The 24,544-nt window shown below is 35.6% G+C and overlaps 1 protein-coding gene across 2 annotated transcripts in view; it reads left to right on the forward strand.

The window, feature by feature from the left end:
* The window catches only part of INTS6 (integrator complex subunit 6), a 91,924-nt gene that overhangs the window by 40,566 nt on the left and 26,814 nt on the right, over nucleotides 1-24,544 (forward strand). For both annotated transcript variants that reach the window (XM_045475137.1, XM_045475134.1), the window contains 3 exons: nucleotides 16,406-16,589; nucleotides 22,678-22,803; nucleotides 24,209-24,363. In XM_045475137.1, the coding sequence (XP_045331093.1) occupies nucleotides 16,406-16,589; nucleotides 22,678-22,803; nucleotides 24,209-24,363 (465 nt within the window). The remainder of the gene's footprint in view (nucleotides 1-16,405; nucleotides 16,590-22,677; nucleotides 22,804-24,208; nucleotides 24,364-24,544) is intronic.

The following is a 24,544-nucleotide window of genomic DNA, read 5'->3' on the forward strand; positions in this document are numbered from 1 at the left end:
TGGAGCCTAAGATTTTGTTTTGACCTTTAAAAAAACAAAAGCCCTTTTTCCTCATAGCCTTTAGCATAATCTCTAGTTACAGGTAATGTGTGTTCCTTTTGTTTACCACAGTAACCCCAGTGCCTGGCATAGAGTAGCTACTCAGTTGATATTCATACCATGAATGATTTTTACAGCACTTATAAATACCGCAAAATTTAGCATTTGATTATATATGTATATTATTTTTCTGCAGTTACTTCATAAGTGTTGCCTTATTCTTAGCTCTGCCATAGCTTGGGAACTACTACTAATTGATCCAATTTCTTTGAAATCAGGAACTTTTAATTCTCTGCAGATTTTTGCCACTTGCCCATTTTTTTTTTTTTTTTTTTTTTTTTTTGTGCCACTGGATGTGGTACTCTGTTTGTATTGGTTTATGTTTACTTTGTTGTTGTTTTTATTGTCCTTTTTGTTTAGCCATAATTTATATGCAGTATAAGTATAGTACTTTCAAGTATAAAACATGAGTTTTGACAGAAGTAAAAAACATTGTGTCAGTAACACAGTTATGATGTAAAATATGTCTTATAACTCCAAAAACATTTTGTTCCGCCATGCCCCTTTGCAGTTAATTTCTGTCGTCATTTCCTGGAAACAACTGATCTGCTTTCTGTCACTGTATCTGACTGTCTATCTGTCTGTCTCCGTCTATCTATCTAGTTTTACCTTTTCTAGAATGTCACATAAGTGGACTCATGAGTATACATAGTCTGTTGGGTCTTGCTTTCTTTCACTTAGCATAATGCTGTTGAGATGCATCCACACAGCTTCATGTGTCAGTGGTTTGTTCCTTTTTATTGTCGGGTAATAGTCCAGTGTCTAGCTATACTGCAGTTTGCTCATTCAGTCACTAGATAGAACATTTAGGTTTTCCCATTTGTTTTGATCGTTATGAATAAAGCCACTGCGTACTTGGCATATAGGTCCTTCTGTGGACATAAGTTTTCATTTCTCTTAGGCATATACATAGGAGTATAGCTGGTGGGTGATATGCTAAGTGTATATGGAGCTTTATAAGAAACTGCCAAACTGTTCACTGGGGTGGCTGTACTAGTTTTGCATTCCTGCCAGGAATATACAGGAGTTCTAGCTGCTCTACATCCTTCCAACACTTGAATTTTTTCAGTCTTTTAAATTTTAGACAACATAGCGGGTGTGTAGTGGAATTTCATTTTCGTTTTAGTTTGCATTCCCTCAGGACTAATGGTGTTGAACATCTTCTCGTATATTTATATGTCATCTGTATATCTTCTTTGGTGAAGTGAGTGTTCATAACCTTTGCCCATTTTTTATTGGATTGTGTTGTTAGTACTGAATTTTAAGAATCTTTTGCATATTCTCGATACATGTCCTTTATTGGATACATGTTTCTCAAATATTTCCTATTAATCTATGTCTTGCCTTTTACAGTGTCTTTTGAAGAGCAAATGTTTTAAATTAATTGTTTCTTTCATAGTTTGTGCTTTCTGTATCCTGTTACAGAAATTTTTGTCTAGCCCAGTGTTACTAAGATTTTTCCCTGTATTTTCTTCAAGGAGTTTTATGGTGTAAGCTCTTACTTTCAGAGTCATGATTCATTTAGAATTTTTATGTCTCATGGGAGGAAAGTATTGAGATTTCATTGTTTGACACATCATTAGCTAATTGTGTCAGTACCATTCGTTAAAAGGATAATCCTTTCCCCATTGCATTGTTGTGGCATCTTTGTTGAAAATCAGTTGGCCACTTTTGTCTGTTTCTGAGCTTTCTATTCTATTTTGATTTTTGTGTCTGTCTCTTGCCAGTACAACACTGTCTAGTCTATTGGTTTTATAAGTCTACAGGTCAGTTAAAGTCTCCAGCTTTTTTTTTTTCCCCCAAAATTGTTCTGTGTATTCCAGGTGTTTTGAATTTCCATATCATTTTAGAAGTAGCTTGATAATTTTTACAAGAAAGCCTACCACAGTTGTTTTTTAAGTAAGCTGTATGCCCAACGGAGGGCTTTAACTTAATGACCCCCAAATCAAGAGTCCCATGCTTGACTACTGACTGAGCCAGCCAGCGGCCCCACCTGCTGTAGTTTTGATTGGAGTTACACTGAATCTGTAAAGTTACTTTGGAAAAAGTCGACACCTTACATTATTAGTTATTCTAATCCATGGAGATAGTATATCTCTCAGAATTTTTAAGGCTAATTTTTCTTGGCAGTGTTTGTACTTTTCATATATGTAGCTTACATATATGTAATTTTTATATATTTTGATGCTATTGTTAATTGGTCTTTTTGCTTTCAATTTCTGATTGTTGCTAGCACATAGAAATGCAGTTGATTTTTGTATTTTGACCTTGTAATCTCTGACTTTCCCAAATTCACATACCATGTAGTAGCTTTTTCTAGATTTTTTAGCATACAGAATCATGTTGTTTGTGAATATGGACAGTTTTACTTCTACTTTTTCCATATCTGATTGCTTTTTATTTCCTTTTCTTGCCTAAATGTACTGGTAGAAGCAGTGAAGATGAGCATCTTTGCCTTGTTCCTTATCTTGGGAGATGGGGTGGGGAGTGAAACCTTTTACCATGTGAGTGTGATGTTAACTGTAGGTTTTTTGTATGTTCCTTTTATCACATTGTGGAAGTTCTCTTTTGTTCCCAGTTTGCTGAGTTATTATTATTTTTTAATCATGAATGGGTATTGAATTTTGTCTGTTTTTAATGCATATGTTCAAATCATCATATGACTTTAAATTTTATAGTGAATTATTAAAAAATATATTTTTTAAATTTTTTAATGTTTATTTATTTTTGAGAGAGGGACAGAACACAAGTTGGGAGAGGGGCAGGCAGAGAGGGACACAGAATCTGAAGCAGGCTCCAAGCTCTGAACTGCCAGCACAGAGCCCGACGCGGGGCTCAAACTCATGAGCCATGAGATCATGACCTGAGCTGAAGTTGAACGCTTAACCGACTGAGCCACCCGGGTGCCCCTAAAAAATTTTTTTTTTCTTTACATTTATTTATTTTTGAGAGACAGAGACAGAGCACAAGTGGGGGAGGGGCAGAGAGAGAATGAGACACAGAAACCCAAGCAGGCTCCAGGCTCTGAGCTGTCAGCCCCAATGCGGGGCTGGAACTCACAAACCATGAGATCATGAGCTGAGCCGAAGACGCCCAAGACTGAGCCACCCAGGGGCCCCGTGAATTATTAATTTTTGCTGTAAACCAACATTGTTTATGTGTATGTATATATGTGTCTGAGTGTAACCTTGTTATATATTGTAAAGATTAGAAAGCTGATACACAAAAGTTGTGATGTAAGTAAGCAAACACGGGAACCCAGAAAGCAGCATTCTGAATTATTTGCTATAAAGTCAGACAGAAAAACAGATTTTAGTAAGGTGACAGTATATGGCACAGTGTAAACATTAGATGGGAATCCAATAAATAACAAAGATATAGCAAAATGGGAGATGGTGGGTTTAAATCTTGTTTTTTCCTAAACCTGCAGTAACTTGGACACATGTATCCATCTCTTTGTATCAGGGTTTCCTTACCCTCCTCCCACCTCCAAATGATAATTCCATATTTCTTTGATTCTAAGAAACATTGTCTACCCATTCCCTACCCTCTTCAGCTTTTCTGAAATCAGGAGAAATGTGTTGGCTTTTCCAGCAGGGAGGTAACAAGTGATGGACTCGTATCTGGTCATGCCTACGTCAGTGCATGTTTTAGGCATAGGTGTGGGTCATTTAGGTCTCATTCAGGCTGAACTGTTTGCTTATTTGCTTTGCTAGCACCTCATGTCACGTGAAATTGAAAAAAAAATTTTTTTTAATGTTTATTTTTGAGAGAGACAGAGTATGAGTGGGGGAGGGGCAGAGAGAGAAGGAGGTACAGAATCTGAAGCAGGCTCCAGGCTCTGAGCTGTCAGCACCTAGGTGAATTTTTTATATTCTACTTAAAAGAGTTAAAATGTTTCAGTTTAACATGAACATTTGGCTAATATATTTACAGAAGGGCTACTAAAGGAAGGTAAGATTTCCTTCCCATTCTCATTTTCTTTTCACAAAGTCTTAATTTGCATTAAAAAATTAAATTTTTAAATGTTTATTTATTTTTGAGAGAGAGTACACAGAGGAGGGGCAGAGAGAGAGAGGCAGACAGAGGATCCAAAGCAGGTTCGCACTGACTGCAGAGCCCGATGTGGGGCTCAAACTCACAAACCGTGAGATCATGACCTGAGCTGAAATCAAATGCTTAACTGACTGAGCCACCCAGGTGCTCCAATTACTTGCATTTTTAATTGTGTTTATTCATATATGTCCAGTTTTTTAAAAACTTTTACTGTGGAGCTTTCAAACATATATACAAATAAGGAAAATAAAATAATAAACATCAAGAACCCTTACCCAGCTTCAATTGTTATACACATTTTGTTGGTCTTGTTTTATCTGTTCTGCTCCTATCCGCCCCCCATACACATTTTTGGTGGGAATATTTTTTTTTTTTTTTCAACGTTTATTTATTTTTGGGACAGAGAGAGACAGAGCATGAACGGGGGAGGGGCAGAGAGAGAGGGAGACACAGAATCGGAAACAGGCTCCAGGCTCTGAGCCATCAGCCCAGAGCCCGACGCGGGGCTCGAACTCACAGACCGCGAGATCGTGACCTGGCTGAAGTCGGACGCCTAACCGACTGCGCCACCCAGGCGCCCCTGGTGGGAATATTTTAAAGCAAATTCCAAACACTATCATTTCATTCATAAAAACTTCTGTATGTCTCTTTTAACATCTAAGGACAGCAAAATGTATCTGTCTGTATACATAAGCAATGTTCCGTACTCCAAATGAAACTTAAATATATTTTGACATTTTGTTAAATTTAAATTTAATCTTTTTTTTTTTTTTTTTTAAGTAAACTCTAGCCCAACGTGGGGCTTGAACTCCCGGCCCTAAGATCAAGAGTCACATGGCTCTACCCACTGAGCCATCCAGGGGCCCTTACATTTAATTTTAAGTTTTAAATAATTAAGTTAAATTACTTTTAATTAATTTATAGCTTACCAAAAATTATAAGGGGTCCAATCAATAATAGAGTCTAATATCTAGTCTATATCCCAGTTTCCCTAATTGTCTCACAAATTGAGACAGAATCCAAACACAGTTCATATATTACATCTGATTGTTATGTATTTTTAATGAGAAGTTTCACAGAAGTTTAACAGAAATTTGGCTTCCTAATTCTTGCTTAAAAATTTTTAGAGAACTTATTGCCGTATGGTGAATTAACACTGAAGTGAGAAAAAACATGATACATGGAATAGTCATGCAATAAATAGGTGAGGCAAAGAAAGGCAGTTAGAAATGCAGACTTCTGAAAGTAAAACTTTCCCTGATTATGAAGAACTGTTACTGAGAAATCAAACATTTGGCCAAAGTCAACTTTTTAAAGAGAGGCATTGTATCATCTCGTAACTTATAATTGAAATGCAGATAATAATCAAATGGAAATGCAGATGAAACACTGGTAGTCTTTGAATTATACTCTTCAACTAAAGGTTAAACTAAAGGTTAAACTGAAGGTGCTAAACAGGCTATAAAAAATGACTGATGTTCTGCTTAATTTCTAAAAGCCAAACGGGATTCAGAAGAACCTCTAGACCCAGTATGGAGAAGACACAGACTCAAACTATATGATCCTGAAACTCAAACTTAGTGGTATTGGAAGAAGAAAGGGTCATGGAGCTGTATAGATAATTGTGTGCTGTTGTTAGGGGAAATTTTTATACACATTTAATGTTAACTTTTGCGGAACCAAAGAAATATGTTAAATTGATGGTAGGCCTTAGAATCATAAGTTATAAGTAATAGGTGTGTTGGAGGACTGAATGAGATAATTTAAGCAGGAGATTTAATTGAAAATCTGGTACAGAGTTTAGCAAGTGATGAATTGTCAGGCTGTTAACTTCCTGTGTGACTTGGGGCAGTATTTGGTATGAACAAGATGTCTTTAAATTTTTTTTTTCTGCTTCTTGAAAAGTTTATTATTTTTAGGGGGTACAGTCTGTTTCCAGAAGATAAGGATATACATAACTTAGTGTAGAAAGTTTTTTGAAAAGTTTTCATACTTGAAGTATTAGGTGTTCTCAGTTACCTAGAAAATAATGACCCTCATAATGATTCAGAAAGCTTTTACTATTTTTTAAAGTTTCTTTACCAACATGCTTTTAAATTAAACTTCTGACCTAATACTTTATAATTGATTATAGTTTTAATGTCGAATTCTTTATAATTTGAGACAGTATTTAACAATTTTGAGTAGTTTTATGTTATTGTACATCTTTTAAGAAAAATATTCTTTTCTGGTTGTGTGTGTATTTGAAATTTAGTTTTGTAGTTTGACAAAATTATGCTTTATATATTAAGTACTCTGGTCATTTTGAGCATGTTAAATCATCACTTTAATAGCAGAGGTAGAGAAAGTGTCATGGCCTTAGGACATAACATATTGTATATTTCTTCATCTATAATTGTTTTTTATATCAGTCTCTTGCTTTTTTTTTTGCTTTCATTAACTTGTTTCTTCCTCTCGTTCCTATTCCTTTTGCCATCAGTCACCCTGGTGCTTTTCTTAAACTATTACATTAGCTTCCTAATTTTTTATTTTTTTCAATCTGTCATACCATGGCAGTAATTATTCTAAAGCACACCACTTGAGTGCATTATTCTGTTGTTCAAAATGTTTTATTGCTTTCTATCGTCTACTAGATTAGGACCCTTCACAGTTTAGCCAGTCGCCTTACTTATCCATACATCATTTATTCATTCAGCCATATTTATTGAGTTTCTTCTATGAACCAGACGCTGTGCTAGGTTCTGAGGATCACATGATGAGTAAAAAAACAAGCAGGAGCTCTGCCCTCCCCCCCGACCCCCCATTGGTCTAGTTGAGAAGACAAACATTAATAAAAATATCGCACAGATAAAAGTAAAATTGCAAGAATATATCCTGCAAAAAAGAGAAAAATGTGCCATGAGAGCTTACAATAAGGGCACACTAGTTCTAGTCAAGGAGGTCATGGAAAGTTAAGATCTGAAGAGGTGAGTAAGATTTACTACGCAAAAAGTGGGAAAGGTGATCATATCAGGTGGGGGGACTGTACAAAGACACTTTTCCTAAAGGGAATATGTTTTGAGAACAAGGCTAGAAAAGACTAATGTGACTTAGAGCGTTAAAGAAAAGGGATCATTGTATAAAATGGAAAAGAAGCTTGGGTTTGACCACATAAGGGGCTTTGAAGCAATGGCAAGTAATGTTATTACAGTATAAAAGCAATAGGAGGCCATCCAAGGGTTTTATTTGGAGGTACTTGGTGGAGGAGAGGAAGACAAATGGATGTTGGAAGACCATTTAGGCTTTGTTGCATCAGTTCTGCCAATAGCTTGGCCAAGGAACTTGGTGATGGTGGAAGAGATAGAAAGAAGCAGTCATTTTCAGAGGTAGTTAGAAGGTTAAATCAACCAAATTTGCTTACACATAGTACATTTGAAGATGTAAGGAAGAGGGAATTGACTCCTTGCAATATTGGAGAGATTATGGTACCATTCATTGAGCTAGGAAATGTTGAAAGAGTATCATTTTGGGTGGAGGAAAATCACGAGTTCAGTTTTGAACATGTTGAGTTTAAGGTACCTTTGACCCATTCAAGGGGAAGGTGGTTAAGTAGACAGAAGAATATTTGGTGTTCAGAAGAAAGATCTAGGCTGGACATCTGAAAATGTTTAATATTATCAGAGTATAGATAGTAAACGAAGCTGTGGGTAGGTGGGTTGAGGGTTTAGAGTCTAAATTGGCCCAGGCTTAAAACTAAGCCTTGAGGATCTGTTGCATGTAATGGTATTGGAGGTTTAGTCTGGGTTGTGGGTGAGGGAGGAAGATGGAAGAACAGCCAGAGGAGGAAAACCAGGAGAATATTCTAGCGTGAAAGGGAAAGGAAGAGTGTCTTTCTAAAGAGTTGTAAATAGTTTTTTGAATGCTGGTGGAGGGAAGCTAAATGGAGAGTGAAAACTCTCCACTAGATTTAATGGCACCATTATCTATTTCTGTGTAACAAATCATCATACATTTTAGAGGCTTGAAACAACAGCTTATTATTCTCAAGATTCTGTGGGTTGACTTCATTCAGCTGGGTGCGTAACTGGGGCTGGAACACTGAAGATGGTGTTTTCCTAAGTCTGGGGCCTTGGTTCTCACTGTTGCCTGGGCACTTTGCTGCTTGTCCCTGTGGCTTCTATCTCCACGTGATGTCTCATTAGTCAGTGGTCTAGTTCAAGCTTCTTCATGTGGTGGCTGGCTCCCGAGAGGGTGATAGCGAAACTGTGAGGCCTGTTAAGACTTAGGACTGACACGCTTTCCACACTTGTCATTTACCACAATGACCAAAAAAAAGAAAAAGATCATGGGTGACTTAGTGTGAGAATTGTTTTAGTGGACTGAAGAGACTAGGGAGTGACTAGCAGTTGAAGAAAAAGTTCTTTTCATTCCTTTATATTTCCTCTAAACTTGACCCAAAATCGGCTCTAATTTCCTGAATGCTTCTGGTTTCTTCCCCCACGTGCTCACTTTCCCTGAATGTTGTTCCTGTCTCCCCCATATTAAAACCTTACTCATTCTTAAAGGCTTTCTTAAAATCTTCAGTTTCTCTCCCTTGTACTTTACTCTTGGAGTGTGAGATCAAAAAATTTTGCAAGAAATGATACATGGTCACGGTCTTTGTATTTCTGAATAAGGCAAGAATTTGGTGGTTATATTCTGTGTAGGCCTCAGTGAAGTATGTCCATATGTAAATTCTCATGAGTATTGTACACTAAGTTAGGTGGAGTACTTCTTATGTCTTCAACATATGGAATGGTTGTTTCTCCATCCCCTGCTGTAGGTGCCACACAGGTTTTGCAGCTCATGTCTTTGTGTCCTTTCTGTGTGAGCACATACAAGGGTCATAGAGATTAAGTACATACATGGCAAGAGAATCATCTTTCCAGCCTTGGAGGTGAGACTCCTTGGCTCTGTGACCCACCACAAACATTACCATAGAGTCTGTGTTGTGTGTCTTCATCTCCATCCATAAGTGCATTGCGGTGGGGGGAGTACAGGTCTTCCTATTGGCAGGACTCGGAGGTGCTCGGGTTCTCATTGCTGCCCTCACTCTGCCCCCCTTATTCTTGTGCTTTTCCTTGGGCTGTAGGACCTCATTGATTTCATTGGACAAGTACTATGATGGAGGGTGGGGGACACAGAAAAGAATAAGATCCCTGACCCTGCCCTCTCTCAAACTGGTGAGATTGGTAAATAGGTTATTAAAACATAAGGTGGGAAGTATTATTAAAGGACATATTATTTGAATTACTTCAGTAACAGGACCAGGCGGCAGAATATCTAAGTAAGTGCAAGGGGAAACCACCTAAGTGTTGGTACAGATTCGTCAGTCTTGGCTCTCGTCGTCGGCTCTGGTGTGGTCCTCATCCAGGAGCCAGTTAGGCTGTGTGCCGGGAAGATCTGCTTGATTCCTGAATTAAAGATGTTTTAACAATAAATTTTTTATCTTCTTTTACTGTTTGTTAACTTTTATTTTTTACATTCTGCACTTTTAAAGAATAAGTAGTAATGTGTAAGAATTCTGGTTATCTGAGGTTTTCTAGTAGTTTTTCTTAAGGTGAGCCAGCTAAAATGTCTCAAATATTATTTGGCTTTGGTATAGTTCTTATTAAATCTTGACACAGTGCCATGCTTTAGTAGGTGCTCAGTGCGAAGGTAAGCCTTAGTCCATTCTTAGCACAGTCACAAATAATTAGGGTCTGAACTGTGATCAAACACAAAACAATTGAATAAAGGACAAATTGTACTTTTATAACGAAGTTTGAGCAGGACTAATGATGAACTATCACCTACCTAATCTGCCTTTTACTTTTATTTTTTTAACTTTTTTTTTTTGGTGAGTTTACTGATTTGAGGGGAAGGGGTGGAGAGAGAGGGAACCTCAAGCAGGCTCCTCACAGTCAGCACAGAGCCCGACATGGGACTTGAACTCACGAACTGTGAGATCATGACCTGAGCTGAAGTCAAGAATTGGATGCCTAGCTGACTGAGCCACCCAGGTGCCCCTGCCCTTGACTTTTTATATCTATGGAGAAATAAATTTTGTTCTTTTTAAATAAGAAGTTCAGGAAAGATTCAGAGGTGAAAAGGCAGGCAAGGCAGGAAGATAGATCTCCAAAGGAAAGAGGGAAAATAGAGCAGTCTTCCTAAATTTAAGTTGGAGTTCTGTTTTCTTTTCTGTCAGCTACCAAGATAATTACAAAAATGTGTGTAATGGTGGTATCAGTGAAATGAATCATTTAAAATAATATAGAAAACCTCAATTGTATACAAGTAAAAATAAAACTTTGTTAGTATAAACAATAATTTTCTTTGTTAGTCCATTAGACTGAAATTTGCCAAGTATAATTTTATGAAGACCCTAATAAAGACCAATACCATGATTATGGAAAAATTATTGTATTGTTAAATTGAGCATGATTTATCCAATTCTTAAAACTTGCAGTCCTTAGATGCTCTCAACTTGATTATACAGCAGGGATTATTTGAGTATGTATTCTCCAAGCTGATTTCTCTTGACATGGAATTTTATATTACAACTTATCTCTACAGCAGGGATAGTAATAGTACCTACCGTGTTGTTTTGTTATAAATATTATATGAAAAGCCCATAGAATGGTGTTTGGCACATAGTAAGTGCTCAATATGCTAGCTATTAATTATTGTGTATTTTTATTGTTATTCTCATGTGTTTGAGAATTGGGAGAGAACAGCAAAAGGGAGAGAGCATATTGCTGTCTCTCCCCATTGGATAAAAGAGTAACTAGGGGAAAAGCATAGGACGCTTTATAAAAACAATATAAATTGTTTATAAGATATACTGATTAGTGGCTTAAAATCACTAGATTTTTAAATGGATGGTTCAAAATTTTTTTCTAAAAGTACTTATTTTCATAATTAAAGTTTTTTTTTCCGTTTAATAAATTAGTTTTTTTAAATATGGATATTTCAACACTTGATTTTAATTTTTTTCCTATTCTGTGATAATGGGACTACTTATTCAATTTTTAATTTAAATTCTAGTTAGTTAGCATACGGTGCAATATTGGTTTCAGGAGAATTCAGTGATTCATCACTTACAACACCCAGTGCTCATTACAAGTGGCCTCCTTAATACTTATCTCACCCATCCCCCCAACCACCCCCTCTATCAACCCTCAGTTTGTTTTCTATCATTGTGAGCTTCTTATGGTTTGTTTCTCTCTCTCTCACCCCTCTTATATGTTCATCTGTTTTGTTTCTTAAACTCCACATGAGTGAAATCATATGGTATTTGACTTTTTCTGACTAATTAATATTGTTTACCATCATACACTCTAGCTCCATCCACGTCATTGCAAATGGCAAGATTTCATTCTTTTTGATGGCTGAGTAATATTCCATTGTATAGATATAACACATCTTCCTTCATCCATTCATCACTCGATGACACTTGGGCTCTTTCCATAGTTTGGCTATTGTTGATAATGTCAACACTTGATTTTTAAAAATGTAGATTATGGTTTCAATAATTATTATTGATTATGATTCAATAATGATGTGTTCTCTCTCAAAATAAAGTCTTAAAAAAATTTTAAAAATTTAGTGAATGAAAGAACATTGTACTCAGTGTTAACTTTCTTCCCTCTTCCTCATCCCCACCCCATCATGAATTTTGTCTGTAGCTTTTTAGTTCATTTTTGTTTCTTTTGCTACTTGCACATGTTAAACATGTAAAAAAGGCGAAGTACTTGTTTAACAGTGCATACAAATGCTTTTCTATGTATGCCATTTTGCATCTTGCTTTCTTTTCATCTGATACTGTTTTGATTCACAAATAGACTCACACTTGTAGTGTCACCCAATGTAAGAACAAGATGGTATTTTGGAACAGCAGAGAAAAGATGTTCTTTTCAATAGCATGTCATTTGGATATCCATTTGAGAAAAAAAAATCCACCTTCATTTCTACCTTATATAACAAACTCAATTCCAGGTGTATTTCAGGTTTCAATGTAAGTGGTAAAATAATAAAGCTTTTAGGAAATAGAAGAACAGTTTCATGATCTTTGAGGGCACAACAAGTGCTAACTATGGAAGAAAAATAAGATATTAAGATATAACTTAATAAAAATAAGATCTTATAATAAATTTATAAAAAGCTACCACTAGAATAGTAAAAGAGGTCACAAAGTGGGAGAAGATCTTTACAATATGTATATCTAACAAGGGACTCATTCAGAATATATTAATAATTTTTCAAATCAATAAAAAAAGGCAGGTAACTCAATTTTTAAAAAGTAGACAGAAGACATTAACAGGCACTTCACAAAAGAGCACCTTTGCTCCTAGGTATATACCAACAGAAATGCATACTTAATGTTTTTCATAAATACATGCTTTAATTTCATAGTTGTACTGTTTATAATATACCCAAACTAGAAACAACCTAAGTGCTTATCAACAAAAAAGTAGATAAATTCCAGTACATATTCTCTCTCTATCCCTCTTTCCTTCTGTCTCTCTCTCGGACTCACACACTATATGGCAGTGGGAATGAATGATCTACACTTATATGCAGCAGTATGAATCTCACCCCCATAATATTGAATGGAAGGAGCTATAAACCAGAGAGACCATATTCTATAATTCCATTTATATAAAGTTCAAAATCAAGAAAAACTGATCAATTGGAGAGGGATAATGACTGGAGGGGGCATAAATTAGTAAGGTTCTGTTTCTTGATATAAATGCTAATTACACAAGGACATTCAACTTGTGAAAATATATCAAGCTGTCCATACATGATTTATGTTATTTTACGTATGCATGCATGAATTGTATGTATTTTATATTAAAAAATATTGTTTTGAGATCTATTCATATTGGATCTTAGAGGTCTCATTTATTCATTTCAACTCTGGTTTATAAACAGACCACAGTTTATTTATTGATTCCTTTACTGGACTTCTAGGTTGTTTCCTGTTTTCCTGTTTCCAATAATGTTGTAGACAGTATTCTTTTACATGGCTTCTTGTAAAAATATATGAGAGTTTCTCTAAGATGTATAACTAGAAGTGGCATTAGTGGGTCCTAGTGTAAGCTCAACTTTAGCTTACCAGATATTATCAAATTATTTTCCAAAATGATTGTATGTAGGAGTGATGGAAAGTTCCCATTGCTATATGTACTTGTCATCACTTTTGTCAACCTTTAAAATTTTGCTAATACGATGGGTGTGAAATGGTATCTCCTCAGTATTGTAATTTGTATTATGTGGCCATATGGATTTTCTCAGGGTTCCCCCCCCCCCCCCCCCATTTTTCACTGTTGGGAAATAACCTGTTCATAATTTTGTACATTTTTTATGGTTAATTTTAACATTTTTCTTGATTTATGTGCAATTTGCCTTGATTCTCAAAGTCCATATATTGAGAGAGACCTCCATTTGTGATTTTAACACATTGCTAGAATTTCAGCTGTAGACTTTAGCTTTGGAGTAATTCAACCTTCCTAAGAATATTTTTCCTTCAGGCCCTTTGTCCTGTCCCTGTTTGCCTGCCATCGCTCCTTCCAGTTTACTAGCACATTTCAGCTATAGGGGCTTTTTTATCCCTCTTCTTTGTTGATGAGAAAGGGTAGTTGTGATATGGGGAAAGGGAAATGATAAATAGAAAAATGAATAAAAATGAATAAAAATTTGACAAGTTTATAAAATTAATATAACTATGTATAAAATATGGTTATGACCATTCTTAGTTGTTTGATTTATGTATTTGAAATAAATTCCAGATCTGGCATTCTACAAAGGCCAGTTATTTCATTGTGTATTGTCTCCCTTGTAGATGCTTATCATTATCTGATTTGTGTGTGTGTGTGTGTGTGTGTGTGTGTGAAGGGGCAGGACGAGAGGGAGAGAGATTATTACCTGATGAGTTTCGTGTGTATGTGTATATAGTTTGTGGTCTGTCAGTGTGCTGTCTGCTGCTTATATATGAGGTCTGTACAGTGCTGTTATCCACTGGATTCTTGAGACAATTCCATGTATTCATGACATCCAGAGTAATTCTGTTAACAGTTCAAAACCCTCTTCCTCCAGTGCCACTTGTGCTTTGATGTTTTTGTGATCTTGAGAGAAAATGACCAAGCACCAAATCGTTGTGCTTCCCAGATACAGAGGTAACTGGTCTGGAGTAAAGGAGCTGATAGAAATAGGCTTTTCCTCTTTGTCTTCTTGGCAGTGTGGTAATATTAGCAAGGGCTTAGAGTTCCTGAACTGTTTTCCGAGAGTCACGGAGCCTTTGAGGTTAGGGAACCTTCATCACAGAACATCCTGGTCCAGATTTCTTCAACATTCCTTACTGCCACTGACTTCTGCTTTAAGTAGGATCAGTGCCAGAGGAAAAGCTCATGACTCCTGGCCATGGTCACAAAACCTTGGCTGATTTTGATCCTGCAGCATATTCTCTTGGCATGAACCTTTCGGAGAGAGGTGCCAGTTTAGCAGGGCTTCACTAAGAATTCTCTTCCTAGAATAGAATCTGATTTTTTTTTAATGGTTTAATGTAACTCATGAAGAAACTTGAGTCTTAAGTCAGTGTAGAATGACTTAAATTCCTAATTTATCAAGATTAGAAATCTTCTTTGTTAAGAAATAGAAAGGCTGTAAACAATACAATTAAGTTTGCTGTATGACCAAAGCAGTATAAACTTTGGCAGTTAATTTAGAGGTGTTGATTTAAAGTGTTTTCTGGGGGCCCCTGGGTGACTCAGTCGGTTAAATGTCCAACTTTGGCTCAGGTCATGATCTCGTGGTTTGGGAGTTTGAGTCCCGCTCAGGTTCTGTGCTGATGGGTCAGAGCCCGGAGCCTTCTTTGGATTTTGTGTCTCCCTCTCTCTCTGCCCCTCCCCTGCTCGTACTGTCTCTCTGTCAAAAATAAAACATTAAGAAAAAATTAAAAAATTAAGTGTTTTCTGTATTTTAGAGAAAACTCTAAATAAATCCTGAGTATGCTGATCCCAGGCTTTATTTTTCTATAAATTATATAAGTAATAAAGATTTTTTTTTCCCTAAGCACCATGTCATTTTCACACTTAAAAAATTAATAATTCCAGTAATATTATTCCAAATTTCCCCAATTGTCTCGAAAATCTTTGCTTTTGATTGCTTCATTTTATTCTATAATATTCCACCAGCTCTCCCCACTCCCCACTCTTTGCGTTTTCAGGCCATTGATTTATTGGAGAAATCAGGTCCTCCTCTGCCCTGTAGGTTGTCCCACTTGCTGGCTTTGACTTCTTGCTTCTTGGGGTGGTATTTAACTTGATCCCCTCTCCCCAGTAGTCCCTATAAACTGGTATTTAGAATGAAAGGCTTGATTAGGTTCAGCCTAGTTTTCCCTTTCCCCTTTTCTTTCCTTTCAGTGTTACGCACTTGCTATTGGGTCACTTCTTGATACATATTCTGTCTGGTTGTCCCCATTTAGTTACTCTAAGATTAATGTGTGGATTCTCTTGGTACTCTATTACTCTTTTGGTGCAGAGGTGCCCATTAGAATTACTTCAAAGCTTTTGAAGATTCTGAAGAATCCTAGATTCTATTTTAGCAGGTCTGATGGGGTTGGGAAAACACATCTATTAAAAAACACATGGAGAAATAAAAACCCTCTACCTTTACTCAGATGTGGGAAGAATCATTATCTTTAATACATTTAACATGTAATTAGAGTGACAAAATTTACTTTTATGCAGGTGCTTTGGGGAATGTATGTTTTGTCACAAATAGAGCATAATTAAAATTATTAACTGGAGATGTTTGAGGCTGCTGTGGTGTAATAGAAAAAGCAGTGACTTGGACCCAGGTGGCCAAATCACTTACTCTCTGCAAGACATTGTTTTAATCTAGAAAACAGGAATAATAAGATATTTGTGATAGGCTTGTTTTAATGATTAAATGAAATGATTTATTTGGAAGCAGTCCAGCACTTGGTGGTCAGTTGAATGGAAATATGGAAAGCATTACAGTAACAGATTTTTTTCAATCGAGGTCTTTAGAGTAAAAACTTAGGAGAATGAAGTAACTATGTCTCATGTGCTTATTTTAGCTGTATCTGTATAAGCTTTTGTTCTTGAGCTTGTTTTTTGAGTGATAGGAGACTCGTGATACATAGTTTTAATATACATGTAATTAATGTGGCCTTTTGAGAAAAACATCATGTGGAAATCTTACCTTTTTCCCCCCTTATTTTCAGCTTCATTTACCTCTTAATTCTCCTTTGCCTGGAAGTGAATTGACCAAGGAACCTTTTCGTTGGGATCAGAGACTCTTTGCACTAGTGTTGCGGTTGCCTGGCACCATGTCAGTAGAATCAGAACAGTTGACAGGTGTGCCTTTAGATGACTCTGCGATCACACCAATGTGTGAAGTGACAGGCGGTAAGTTTTTCTCCTGGCAGTAATCCAGTGAGTTAAGGCAGAGTTTGTCTGAATGTTTTAAAATGCACATTTCAAAAACTCCATGTTGTCGTTCAACATGCTAATGGTAGGAATTAGTAGACCTACATGGTTTTAAAAATCCATTGATGAATGTCTGCGATCTGATTTGAATGGGGTTTAATACTATTGGATCTGAAATGAGTGGTCTTTTTCTCTACCCATATAGAAAGTGCTGGTATTTGAAGTTGTTAAACTTTTTTTCTTCTCTATAAAGATTACCAGTATTTACAAGTGTGGCAGAATTATTTTCTGTGAAAAATGCAGAGGATTTTGAGAATCATCTCATCAACCATATAATGATCAATGCCTGGTTAAGTGCTGTTTTCCCTGGAGGCAAAGAGAAAGCTGGATAGCAGGTTAGAGGACCAGGTAGCGAGGTCTTACCCATCTGGTCCCTGTGTTAAGTGAACAGTAATGATACTCTTGAAAGAAAATATGTAACAGACTCAGAACTTCTGTAATGTGGAATTGGTCAGCAGGTGGGTTAAATTCATACCGATAGGTATTGAGTGTCTACTGTGTATGAAACACTATCTTATGCTTTCAGACTTCAGTACTGAGTATGACAGGCAACGGTATTCTTGCTTTCATGGAGCATTTTAGTTCTCACCTAAGGAATTTGATACTAAAATGTCCAGGTCTGACATACCACTATTTCACCTGTGTCAGAGGCCTGTGACATTATTAGTCTCCAGACACAGTCACAGCCAGCTGTATCAGTTTAAAGGAAAATATGAGATTTAATTAACATTTTAGGTACCTTTCTTCAATTCTGTGGGGAGTTTGGAAATCTGCAAAATTCACAGACAAAACAGGTACCCTACACAGATATGTAAAGTAGATAATTAGGAAGTTGTTTTCACATTATTAAATGTTCTTATTTATAGAAGTACTTTCTGGTGAACTCTTATAATTCTTTCAGTTTAATTTATATTTAAAAAAAAAAGTTATATACATACATCTTAAAGGGAAAACCTGTCTATCGAAATGTGAAAATTCACTGCTAACAATTCCTTGTGCATGAATAATATTTTTCAGTGACAGCCCCAATTGTTCTATGGGTAGATTCACATTTGTATTCAGAAAAGGTTAGTTTCTAGCCTTGAACTGACTTACTTGCTAAAATCCTGATACATCTATCTATCTATCTATCTATCTATCTATCTATCTATCTATCTCTATACATAGGTAGATAGATAATATAATTTTTTTTTTTAGTTCTAGTTTTTAATTAACAGATTGAAGTCCTTGAAGCTGTAATTAACACTTTTGCATTGGAAAATTTTTACTATATATTATTTACTCAGAATTAGGATAAAGTTATGGGACTATATGTACTGTAACTTTGGTCTTCTAGAATCAAGAATATTCAGAGTATGAAATGAAGTGAGTGGTATAAGCAGAGAGGGTCTGCAGTAAACCTGAGAGATTATGTAGTGGTTAATATCCTTGCCTTTGGCAGTAATGTACTAAAGCTATTCTGCTTATTCTTTGAAAGGAACATCTCCAGATGAAGTCACCCTTGGTAATGTCTTTCAATGACCCAGAAACCTTGGTCAGGAAAAGCTTCCCCAAGTACATATCCTGAATGTCTCCTGATGTAGTGGTTTATTTGCCTCTTTTCATGCTCTTGCTATAGCAATAATGAGAAGCTGCTCAAATGCCACTCACCTTTTCATAGATCTGAATAATATGTATTCCTTTTTTATTATTTTAAAACGAAAGTTTTACTAACGAAAGTTTTGAGGATAAAGCACTAGAAAAGTAGAAAGAACAGAAAAGTTAAACCCACTAGTATTGCACTATCCAGATATATAATCACTACTAACAATTCCTGTGCATTTTTAAACTTAATGGTAAGAGTAGTGTATGTTCATTTGTTTTGCCTTCATAGAATAATTCTTGTTTACTAAGGAAAAGTTGGAAAGAAATGTGCCTGTGTTGCCAAAATCATTAGTATTTTGTTATGTTTTCTATGTGTACTTTAAAAAAATTATATAATTGTCATTGTAAGCAATTTTCTTTTATTATCAGCTAATGAATGAGTATCCACTCTATATAACTGTTCTTGGTGCTGGAAATACAGCAAGAACAATAATAAGCAAAGGTTACTTTTTTGGACTGTATGATAGGTAAAATCATAAAATGAATAAACACTATTGGAGAGTGCTACTTACTATGAAGAAAATGTAGGGTAAGGGTGTAGAGAATAACTTGAGGCAGAGAATGAGTGTTCTTAGAAGGTCTTTTGAGGAGGTGACTTTTTTTTTTTAAGCCATAAACCTAAAAGATACGCTTACCCCTCCTAGTTTGAATCAATTTAATATATTAGTTATCCTCGGAGATTATTATACTTGTTTAAAGAAATAAAACATTTATTTATTTTTTTAAAGAGATTTTTTTTTTTTAACGTTTATTTATTATTGAGAGACAGGGAGACACGGAGCATGAGCAGGGGAGGGGCAGAGAGAGGGGGAGACACAGAATCCGAAGCAGGCTCCAGGCTCCGAGCTGTCAGCGCAGAGCCCGATGCGGGGCTCGAACTCACGACCTGTGAGATCATGGACCTGAGCTGAAGTCAGTTGCCCAACCAACTGAGCCACCCAGGTGCCCCAACAACATTTATTTTATAAATTACATTTGTATATCTCTAACCTTAAAGGTAAAGCTGCTTGTTTTAATAGGGATTAAATCAATCTTAGTTGTGTCTTAAAAATATTAATCTCTCTAAAATTATTGTTACAGCATGTTCACTGAATCTTTATTGAGGTAGAACTGACCTACAGCATATTAGTTTCAGGTATATAGCATAATGATTTGATATTTTATATATCGTAAAATGATCCCTCACAGTAAGTCTACTTAACATTCAAGCAAAGATCTGAATAATGGAGTAAACCATACAGAGAGATGTAGTAAGGGAAGGAACACACTCTGTATTTTGGTGAGCGGCAGGAAGGCTGATGTGAAGTAGAGAGTAAACAGGTGGGTTTAGGGCAGTAGGCAAAGGACAAATATTGAATAACCTTTTAGGCTATAATAAATATTGTTTATTTCCAAATATGACGAGAAGCACTGGGGGCTTTTTATATAGGAGGTGACATCTGATTTCTTTATCTGAAAGATCACTTCAGCTGTTGGATGAGAATATAGCATAAAGTGGCAAGAATAGAAACAGAGAGGCTGGTTAAGAGATGACAGTACTTTGGTCTAAAGTGCTGGGTTTGTGGGTGGTGAGAGGTGGTCTGATGCAAAGGGGAACTAAGGATGAAGGCAGTGAGGGAAGAATGAATCAAGGATGACCTGAATATTGGAGGTAAATGGCTATGACATGGACTGAGATGGCACACCAGGGAGAAGCAGGTTTGGAGGAGGTACAGGGCTATCAAGTCAAAAAATGCTCAATGGAGATGATGGTAGAAGCATTTTACAAAAATTGTGTAAGATTGTAGAGTAAATCAGTTTAACTTTCTTAGCCTCTACAAGGACTGTTGCTCAACTTACTGGAAATATTCTTTTTTATCTCTTTTCCATTTGACTAAAATGCTGGTATAGTAGGCTTCTGTGGGAGAATATTTTTTTTCACTTTTGCCTTTAGACTCACTTTAGTTAGTTTGATGTTTTTGTGGACTCTACACAACAATAAGCGAGCCAGCTTCTTGACCGTGAGGTGTGTGCTTGTCTCACAAACATAAGCAGTGATCCTAGAAACTTATTGCTTCAATACAAAGGGTCGTACAGTACAAGAGATGAGTTTTGATCTAGAGAATAAAAGAAATATTACATAGGATATAGGCTTACTTTGTAAAGATGCCAAAATTTCCTATTTCTTCTTTCAACGTTTATTTATTTTTGGGACAGAGAGAGACAGAGCATGAACGGGGGAGGGGCAGAGAGAGAGGGAGACACAGAATCGGAAACAGGCTCCAGGCTCTGAGCCATCAGCCCAGAGCCCGACGCGGGGCTCGAACTCACGGACCGCGAGATCGTGACCTGGCTGAAGTCGGACGCTTAACCGACTGCGCCACCCAGGCGCCCCTCCTATTTCCTCTTTAACTTTCAAAGGAATTAATGGATTTTTATTACTTGCCAGGAAACTTAAGTTTATTAGCTTTTTCTTTAATTTTAATAAAGTATCTTTGTAATTCTATTTTATACTAAGATTATAACTCATTTACTCATATTTTTCTAATCAACCGATGATGACACAGGTTAGAAGAGCAGAGAGAATTGCTACAATTACACTTTAGAAACTTTTTTTTTATGACTTCTTAGGAATATGCTTAAATTTAATGAAATAAGATATTCAGCCTTTATATAATCTTCTAAATACTTTGTGTATTAAGATGATCAGCCTTTCTATATATTGCTTTATATATGTTTGACTCAAAAATATTTTAATCTGCCAATTCTTTCAAATAAGTGTGGTTCCATTTAGGCATTCTTTTTAAAATACTAATTTCAAATTAACATCATGATTTCCAGGGAAAAGAGTATACCCAGATTAAAGTTTCTAATAACCTGTAAGGGTTTTTGACTCTTGGCTGTACTGCTGTTATTAATTTCGATAAATTAACCTCTCTGTGCTTTAGTTTTCTCACTTATAAAATGAAGAAAGTAACCCATACAGTTGTGGTTAGGATTAAATAAATTAATATGATAAAGTAAGTAGAATAGTGCCAGGCATGTAGACACTCAGTAATTGGTAGGTATTTTTATGATTACGACTATTATTATTGCATACAGGTAAGTTGTTTGTTATATGATACTTCTTTTTCTAAGTAGAGCTGACTCTGAGGATTTGAATCCTACTACTGCCTAATGTTTTCTTTTCTGAGTAGCCTTTCGCAAATCACATGTTAAGTATAAACTGATATGAGTAATTTGATAGGTCAAATATAATCATATAACTGTATTTGGAAATAATTGATGGAATCAGAAAAAAGAGTAGGACTGTTTTCATAGTGAGCTTATTGCAGATAACATTGTAAGATGTTTGAAGGTTTTCAGCATTGGTTTGGATCAACACCTATGAGAGAAATATGATACAAGTTATGTATGTAATCATAAATATTATAGTGGTCACTTAAAAGGTGAAATTAATTTTAATATCTTTTAAGTCAATAAATAAAAATATTTCAACATGAAAATGATATTTAAAAATTATTGAAATAGTTTACATTTTTCCTATTAACTTTACAAAATCAGGTGTATATTTTATGGTTAGTATACATCTAAATTTGGACTAGTCATATTTCAAGTTCTCAGTAGCCATATGTGGCTGATGATTACAGTATGGGATAACACAGCTCTAGATATATTTATTGAAAATCCCTGTTTAAGAGATCTTTTCACTCGTATTTTGTCTTAACCACTAGCATTTTAAATGCTTTGTACTAAAAATCCTATAGGTTAAAATATACAAAAGGGAAATTCATTTAAGATAGATTAATTCCCAACTACGCAAACCAGATGAAATTCAGAAAAGCCCATGCTACCATCTATTTGTTAAAGTGCAAATGTTTAAAATATGCAATAATTTCCATCAGACCAATTAAATAATTATTGATTATCTGCCATGTGCTTAGCATTAATCTTAGTGATAATATTTTTGTTGAGCAGGAGTAAGATTTTGAAGGTTAGTTATTAGATGTTGTGTATGTGTATGAAAGATAAATTGGTAACAGTTGGGAGATAATTTTATAAATGCATTTTAAGTTATATCTTATATAATATACATATATACTACATATATAAGTATATAATGCGATTTTTTTCATTGTTGTTTATTCAGACCAAATTTCTATTTTCTGTATACCTATATTTAGAAGAAAAAGTTTACATACTCTCATAAAATGGAATTGCTGGTTGATTAAAAATAACTAGTTTTCTTCATTTTTCCGTAAGATCATGTAATAAAGTCAAACTTTACCATTGAACTTTTGTTAATAGTATTAGAAACCTCACTATGGTTCTGCCTTGCTGAAGGTAGAAATTTCTGCAACTAACTTTATTCTTTTTATCTCAGGCCGTTCATACTCTGTATGTTCTCCAAGAATGCTTAATCAATGTCTGGAGTCCTTGGTACAGAAAGTGCAAAGTGGGGTGGTAATAAACTTTGAAAAAGCAGGACCAGATCCTTCCCCCGTAGAAGGTATTATTATACTTTTCTTATAGACATTCTAAATTTCATCATTGAACTAGAACTGAAAAATTACCATGATTTGGCTTTAAGATGGACAAGGTCAAATTGTTGAGATGACAAAATGGCTATTGGTAAAGAGGGAAAATTAAACAGGAAAGTCAAGGTGAACTGCTAGTGGTTCAGTAGCATCACTTTTTTATATTGATTATTGATAGCCTGAAATTTTTATAGGAGTCGAAAACCTTATTAACCATTTGCAGATTAGCCACCTTATATTTCGTTTTTAGGAAAAAGTGTGCCACTTTGCTTCTCTCCAGCATATATGCTTCTCCTGTGTCCCATAATTCACAAGAGTGTTCAATCCTAGGTGTTTATTTCCTTAGCTGCATTTTGTAAGGATCAAACTGGTCAGAAACAAATAAATGGTTTGTGTGGTTACAAAAATGAGAAACTAGCCTTTGCCATTAAGCTGGACTCTATTAACTCTAGTTAAGCCCCACCTGACTTTATTTTGATATTCTGTTATCATGAACTATTTCTATTAGCTAGAGGGCATAAGGGGTTACACTAGAACCAACGGACAGCTTATATCTGGGACCCTCTATGTAGTATGGCATTGCTTAGAACAAGAATTAGAAAGTCATTAATGACACCTGGCAGAGGTTGTCCACTACAGTGGGTAACTGGGAGAAGAGAAAAGTCATAAAGATAAAAAAAAAATGGGTACTCTCAGAGGAGGATTATAAGGAAGGAGCAGAAGATGGTAAGATTATAGAAATTATGTCACTGTCTCTGGTTTAAATAAACAAGCTTTTTCTTTAATTGAATTCTTAGACATGGAATGTATTTTTGAGTTATTTTAATAGTTGGCTTAGAGTTAGGCACCAAGTAAATGTTTATGGAACTGTTGAAGACAGTTGCTATTTTGCTAGAATAAGTTTAGATTAAAGGTAGGTGCTTTGTATCTGGATTTGCATATTAAATTTTTTTAGTTAAATAGGCTTTAGTTAAAATGATTTGAAAGAAATGTTCATTTAGCAGTATTTACCTAGCATTTACTAAGCTAAGAATGATGATGAAGAGATTGGGTGTTTGCCCTTATCATCTGGTAGGGAAAACCTATCATTCATTAAACAAGTATTTACCATAAAGGAGGTTTTACATATTCTGACTCGGCAAGCAAAGGATACTGTGGGACCTCCTTTCAGATGTTGAACTCATAGTTGGAATTTGCAGAATTTACTCTCTCATGATTTTAATATAAATGTTAAGTAGTCATGATAGTAGAACCATTCAAGAAAAATGAGAAAACTCAGACATTTTCATTAAGCAACGTAACAGTGGATATAATTTAACTTTTTTGCTTTTTTCCTTATTGACATATGCTTTCTTTGTCTTCATTTCTTTGCTACAGATGGGCAGCCAGATATATCAAGGCCTTTTGGATCACAGCCCTGGCATAGCTGTCACAAACTCATATATGTGAGACCAAATCCTAAAACTGGGGTTCCTATAGGTCATTGGCCCGTTCCAGAATCTTTTTGGCCAGATCAGAATTCTCCAACACTAGTAAGTACCTGAGAGACTGTGACTTTGTAATAGTAACCATTTAACTGCTCTTTTTTTTTTTTTTTTTTTTTTTTAAGATTTTTCATTTTGAGAGAGAGAGAGAGAGAACACATGTGTGGTGGGGGGGGGGAGGGGGAGGGGTGTGGCAGGCAGAGAGAGAAGGAGACTGAGAATCCCAAGC

Source organism: Leopardus geoffroyi, chromosome A1 (genome assembly GCF_018350155.1).
Source record: "Leopardus geoffroyi isolate Oge1 chromosome A1, O.geoffroyi_Oge1_pat1.0, whole genome shotgun sequence".
In the NCBI taxonomy this organism is placed as follows: Eukaryota; Metazoa; Chordata; class Mammalia; order Carnivora; family Felidae; genus Leopardus; species Leopardus geoffroyi.